The sequence below is a fragment of the Primulina eburnea genome, chromosome 3, assembly GCF_022965805.1.
Source record: "Primulina eburnea isolate SZY01 chromosome 3, ASM2296580v1, whole genome shotgun sequence".
Taxonomy (NCBI): domain Eukaryota; kingdom Viridiplantae; phylum Streptophyta; class Magnoliopsida; order Lamiales; family Gesneriaceae; genus Primulina; species Primulina eburnea.
In genome coordinates, this window is record NC_133103.1 from 11,641,777 (window position 1) to 11,649,008 (window position 7,232).

At 35.8% G+C, this 7,232-nt stretch overlaps 1 protein-coding gene across 2 annotated transcripts; it reads left to right on the forward strand.

The window, feature by feature from the left end:
* The first annotated feature begins 238 nt into the window (after nt 1-238).
* LOC140826402 (F-box protein At5g39450) lies at nt 239-4,434 on the forward strand. Of its 2 annotated transcripts, XM_073188674.1 has the most exons (3): nt 239-2,615; nt 3,646-3,846; nt 4,387-4,434. In XM_073188674.1, exons 1-2 carry the CDS (start codon nt 760-762, stop codon nt 3,656-3,658), a joined length of 1,869 nt encoding a protein of 622 aa, XP_073044775.1. In that variant the 5' UTR covers nt 239-759; the 3' UTR covers nt 3,659-3,846; nt 4,387-4,434. The 2 variants fall into 2 exon arrangements, with proteins under 2 accessions (XP_073044775.1, XP_073044776.1); XM_073188675.1 differs by lacking the exon at nt 3,646-3,846.
* Nucleotides 4,435-7,232: the final 2,798 nt, after the last annotated feature.

The following is a 7,232-nucleotide window of genomic DNA, read 5'->3' on the forward strand; positions in this document are numbered from 1 at the left end:
AGATATGACAAAGTGAAATATAATAAAATTGTAAATAAAAACAGAAACAGAGTTAAGTGGACATGTGGGCACCATGATGGTAAAGTCGATCTTGGGTGTGGGGGCACTGCCCCCACACCCAATCAAGGGTCAAGATTCGATCATGAGGGGTGAAATTATTTTAAAAAAATAAAATAAAATGGGCCAAAAATTTTCTGGCCCTTGGATCTGCACGGGCAGCATCGAATTTTCCCACCATGATGAACTTCTCTTGGACTTGGAGTTTTTAGAGATTGGCTACCTTTTCAAACTCAATTCCACATTGGTAGGCTGTAAATTTGTCATGTTTTCAAGACTCTGGTGAAGCAGTGAACCCCACAAAGGAAACAATTCCAAAATTATTAAGATTCCAACAGACCCCATCTCAATTTTTTTTCTCTCAACTTTGTTGTTCACCAACAGATCATATGATTGTCCCTTGGCAAGGCTGAACAAATTATGTTCATTTATTATTTTGGTGGACGATTTCTGGTTTCACGGGTGTAATTGGTCTTCTTATTTCATGTATTTGTGAATCAAAGCATATCTTGGATTCAACGATTTCGTTGAATTCCTGCTACATCTTTGTTCAGATGAAAGCCCATTTAAAACCCAGGTAGATTATGTTTGCTTGATTTTCCAATATGAATGTAAAATCTTTGGTTTAACAGATTTGCCTAAAGAGACTTAGATTTGTGTTCAAAGATCGAATTTTTTGCTTTGGAGTGTTCAAGTTCTATTATGTTGCCTGATCCCTGTGGATCAAGCTTGTTTTTGTCTTTGCCTGATGATATATTTGAAATAATCACGAGGTCCCTCTCTTCGAGGGATGTGTGCAGTCTCGGTCTCAGCTGTCGAGACCTCCGTGTTATTGTGGCCACTGACAAGGTGTGGTTTGCCCAATGTGATATATTGGAAGTTGTTTCTTGTAAAACCTTGATCGAGTGGAGAAAAGGAGTTCGCTCTTATAAGGCCCTTTGCCAGTTTTTAGCGAACATTCAGCCATTGGTTGGCATTTGGGTTCACCAAAATCCTGAGCTTGGTAATGTAGTGTATGTTATGCCTGGTTTTTTATCAGTTGTTGGATGCCGGATAATCCCCCAAGAAGTAGGTCCTTTAGGTCTCGAGGATGGTCCTCTTCTATGGGCGCCTGTATTTGAAATTCTTTGCAATTATGAGGGATCCCCTGCGTTATTTTTACATGGGAGGGAGAGAGGAGCAGATTATGTTTATCCTGGTTTGCTAAAATCGGTTGATAGGACTTGCAATGTGCTTTTGCTTGAGGTCGAGCCCCAGCATCTGAAGAATGGAGGCAAACCGGTTCATTGTAAAGCCGATGGAGAAGATGAGGGGGTATCACACAGGTTTTCTAGATCAGATAGTGACATTTTTAAGCCTCACAGGATTGTTGAGCAGAAAGGAATGGTTGTACCTTTTAGCCGGTTGGGATTCGGTGATAGGAGAAGGCTGCTTGATTTCATTACCGGCCAAGATCGTCTAAATGTTCCGGATACATCAAATATGCTGTTATTTCCTTGCTGGAGAAATGATGATGTTGAAATGCAACGGGATTTGACAGTTCTACATGAAAGAAGATTGTTACTTTTGCAAATGTATAATTGTGGTGGCAGACTCCATGATCTGAAGTCTTACACAGAATTGAGATCAAATCCTTCCGTGTTAGGATCAAGCGAGGTCAAAAAGAGTCTCGAATCTTCAAATTGTTTACATATGTTACAGGCAGGAGATGTGACTCAGGCTCATTCCTCCAAAGGTAAGACACTTTCTGGATTTCTGAAAAATAGTCTCAAACAGATACTTGGGAAATCAAGCTCAACAAACTGTTACCATGAATTTCAGAGGAAGAATATCTCTAGCTCTGAAAGTAAGCATGTACCACTTCATGTATTTCTACGATCAGGAGATTCCATAGGCCTAAGTTTACGTGCTACAACAATGAAGTTATCTTCTTATAGGGCATGGCCAAATATGCATGATAGTCGATTTGCTCTCTATAAGTTGCCAGTACGGGCTCCAATGGACGGCCATGAATTTGCTGGTTTGTGGGGAGGGACTTTCGGTTGGCCACCAGGGCGGCCGTCTGAAGACAAACCCGGGAAGGCGCTATTCTTTATTTTAATCTCTTATGAAGAGTCAGATGGGCAACAACTACTAATTGCTACAAAGATATTGGAAGGTACATCCTATGTTTTGCATCCTAATGGGTCAGCTATGTTCATAGTGAACATTACTCAGCCATCGATGGATACTTTCCCATGGGATACCGATGGAGACTCTAATCCTATTTACGTTAAGCAGTCTTTTGTGGGAGAAGGTATTGCAAATGGGTATGGATTCAGATACCCTGGTTCTAAACCTGGTTCTCTTTTCGTACTTCAAAATGGATTGCTCGGATTCATATGGAGAGAGTCTAGGGCTGTGTTGACCCTAAAGAGGCTCAACCTGCCAGAACTTTTGAGGAAAGGTGAAAGGGTACCTCCATTGTCACCAGTTTCCAACTTTGCATATCTCACCAAGACATATTCAAATGTGTTTTCTGGATTCTCAAATTCCTCAAATGGACTCACTTTACCAAGGTGTGCATATCTCTGAGGCTATGTTTCTAATGTCATTTGCATGCATATGCATAATATAGAATTCAGAATGATGGGTTCACCATGAAGATAACTTGCTAGGACTGCCTCTTGTTACTTGTATATATTTTTGGAATTCATGTGAATAAATTATATGTTGAAGAATGCTACACAATTTTTTTCCGTTTGCTCGTGAATATAAAGCTTGAGAAACCTGGATAGATATTAGTAGCTATATCTCAAATATATTTTTCATCTGATATTGTGATTGTCCCCGGCTAAAAATGTAAAACATAGAAACACGATAATGACGAAAAAAACGCAATTGCAAAGCAAAAGGATGGCGTTGTCTTCTTGTGCTCCATTACATTTCACGTACAGGGGAAGCTAGGATACAAGTATTTGATAGAATAATTTTGATGAAGTTATAAGTTCCTTTCAATTATAGGCTAGGGGAAAAGAAGAAAAGAAAGAGCTTTAGTGCTATGGATTTATCCTTGGATCATGCAACGAATGCTATGTTTGACATTATGGTAAGGTGACAGCTTCAGTGGGTTCTTTATGTGACGGGTAATTTATGGAATCAGGTATAGAAGAAGAAAATAACATAGATTTTTAAATACAATCATGTTTAAAAGATTCAACTTTTCAACAACTGAATACTGAATAGTCATATTTTTCTTTTCTCAGCTGTACAAATTAAAATTTGGACTAGTTTTGATATTCCACAAAATGAAAATTGTACAGAGGCAACTCCAACAAGTGGTTGGAGTATATGACCTTCATCCCTAGTCCCTGTAAGCTGACGCTCGTTTATCATTTCATACAATTGCTCTAAAACATGTGTACATCCGATGCAGTAGGTAGTGGTTTAGGGAGCTGCTGTAAACTTTCTCATAAGTTGAAACCACTGCCAGAAATTATAGTTTTAGGCGGATTCATTCATAAGCCTTTTGAGTTCATCACAAATTACTCACTGCTCCGCATTGTGTTTAAAGTGGACACTGATGGTTAAATCCATGTTCTCTTACAGGCAGAACTATTGATACATCATGTGCCAGTTTTATAGAAGCGTGACATCAGTACAATGTTGGCTCAATATGTCATTTTATTCAGAGATTGGGTTTGCACAACGAAAATCATGGAATTTCGTTACTCGTTATCATCTTAAATGATGCGATTTTTATTTTTTTTCCTGCTGCTACAATCCATGAAAGTCTCTCCTATCCAAGAGGTCTGATCTATTTTTTAAAATTTATGAGTAGTTCATTGGAAGTAGACATCGAATCACTCAGGCATTTTAAATTTGTTATTGTGTTTGGAAATGTAGAGCTTGAAGTATATTTATCAACAAGAGAAGAACTATTCGATCAAATCTCAATTAATTTCGTCATATCAATACGTTCATCAATTTGCTTTCTTCTGTTATCTTCCCTGGGCTACATGTAGGTTTGTTTGTGCATTTAAACGGTCACAGACACATCTTATTAGCATTCTTGGCTGGAAATTAAATTGATAACGACAACTCTGAGTTTGTGTGAAAGTGATGAACTCTGAGAACTGTCTTGGGTAAAAGAACACGTCGCTAGCCTAGGGATATTATTCATGTAACTACTAATTACAATGCCTCGATCTTTTTTCTTGTATCCTTATATTTCTCTTACAGTCTGGAAACTATATATCAAGATCGACTCTGGTGCTTATCCTCAAGATTATGCATGCACCCGAGAATTTTGCTCATAGTTCTACTAAGTTAATGCCTTTGTGAATGCAGCTAGCACCATGAAGAACATTGTTGTGGCAGCTGGAATTCATTCATGATTATCTCTTAAGGCGAGTTGACGGGCGAGGAGCCCTTCGAACCTAGTGTTCCTACAGTATAGCTTGAAATGAACTGCGATCCAGGTCATCCAATGTCTAGTAGGAAATGATTTTTCGAGTTACAAAATGACTCCTCTTGGAAATCAAGGTCAATACATAATGGTTTTCTTCTTGTGGTGAGATCGATGTCCGAATTGCATTTAAGAAGACAGAATGGAGTTCGACTGTAAAGCACCTCATGTTCATTGTCTTGTAAACAAATTATCATATCAAATGTCTAAAACTTCCAAGTGGTAGTTGACAACGGTTGGACGCATAAGCTTATTCTCGCAACAGAATACAAATTTTTTTTCCTCTGAGTTTCTTAATATGTTTCAACTGTGATTCATTATTACACAGATGATATTAAATTTAACCATAATTTTTCACTTTTAAACATATTAATCACATAGGTTATCGATATACTCTTGTATTAATTTTACATTGTATATAATCAATATCATGTTATTACTTTACACACGCAAGCAACACATGTGTGTCGACAGCTGACCAAATTTGTGATGCACTTTTACTTACAACAAAGTCATGGTAGATAGATAAATATTATAATTACATGTTTTTTCAAAAAAACTATCTCTTTTATTTATCACGTGGATTTTAATATTAATTTCAAATAACGTTATTTTATACTATTTTATAAAAAAAATTATTTTTTTGTGCTGTAATTTGAATATTTTTAATTTTTTTGTCTTGTTATCGGTCAATTTACAACGTTAGTCCAATAACTTGTATTTTTTTCGACTTTAATCATTTTTCATCGTAATGCTGACATGACATCGAAAAATGATTATGTGTCACTGAAAATTGCTGATGTAACAACATGCATCACTTGTTTGATGTCACGTTAACACTTAAATGAAAAAAATTAAAATTGAAAAAATAATATGAAAGTTAATGAATTAAGACACTGAATTGATTGATAATAAGATTGAGTTTTAAAAAATATATATACAAGACGGGACCAAACATATATTTTCTTCTAATTTAGAATTAATATCGCAACTATACATATTACTATTTTACAAATGGAAATGGATTTACTGAGTTGAAATTTTCTCATAAAAATTTGGGATTGAATAAATGAAAGTTTAACACCGTATCTACTATCTATTATTTTCTGAAAATCAAATTGTATGTAGATGCAACTTTTTTTCTTATTATTATTTCATTAACTTATATTTACACCAATATCGTGACCACCTATAAATTCTTGGCGAAAACTTGTGTGAGACGGTCTCACGGGTCATATTTGTGAGACGGATCTCTTATTTGGGTCACCCATGAAAAAGTATTACTTTTTATGCTAAGAGTATTACTTTTTATTCTGAATATGGGTTGGGTTGACCCGTCTCACGGATTATGATCCGTGAGACGGTCTCACATGAGACTCACTCTAAATTCTTAGTGTTAAAGTATCAATAATTTGAAATTTATTCGGCTCGTGGAGTGTTGCAGATATTTGGCGAAATTTCTGACTAAATTCACTCATCAAAGATCAATACGATCCACACTTGAATAAGTTAAGCTAACAGTTGAAATATTTATAAAAGTATGTGTTCATTAGATATTAGAGTAATTTCTTTATTATAAGATTGAATATTTTTATTCATGAGACAGATTTACCCGATTAATAATTAACATGAAAATTAATATTTTTTCATGAGTTGTATCGAGTCGAAGACACGTCTCACGAAATTGATTCATTTGACAATCTCACAAAAATTTTGTGTAGACTATTGTGTTGATATTAATAAAAAAAATTAATTTAATACACTAGCTAATAGCAATATGATAATTTTTTACAAAAAGAATCATAAAGTGTATAATAAAATAATTTATTATAAAGTAATCGGTCAAACAACACATTTTTTTGGTGTTTTATAATCGATTTTTGCTCGAACTAAATTTATATATTAAATAGATAATTTCTATGTATCCAAGTAAAATTTAGTCGATTAAAATCTAAAATTATCTACTGAAAGTCTAAAATTATCTACTGAAAGTTTTAGATTAATTTCATTTTTCGTTGCTCTTTTTTTATATAAAAATTTAAAATAAATTTATTGTGCAAGAAATTTCTCAACCCTGTTCTATCTTCACAATAAAACCCATAACCCTGGATCTAACGCACCGTTTGGTTGGACGGATTAGATGTGATGTATTATTTTATCACACATAATCCTTCGTTTGGTACCATTTTTATTTAACTAGCTCAATCCTTCTTATGAGTGACTAGGTGGTATTACGTGTGATAAAATAATACTTCATTTTTCTGTAAGATAATTAATCCCTCCTTTATTCCTACTCTCTTTCCAATTTTACCCTTCTTCCTTCATCGCTATTGAACCACCTCGGCTGCCAGACCGCCGCCGCCCTCGTCGAACCGCCGCCAGCATCGGACATACACCGGATCGTACCGCACAACCGTCGTCGGACCTTCGCCGGAACGCCATCGCCGACGTCGGACCGCTGACTCACCGTCGTCGTCGGACCGACGCCGCCACCGCCACGTCGGCTGTCGGATCCACCGTCGGACTGTCGGACCGTCGCCGCCGAAATAGAAGAAGAAAAAAAAAAGAAAAGACAATTTTCTCATTTCATCAAAAATTTCAAAATTATCTTACCCTTAAAAATCTTATCAAATATACTACCATATATTATATATCTACAATAATCATTTTATTTTTCATTTAATTACTAATGGTTAGTTTATTCCGAGCTTCAAACGCACCCAAAGCA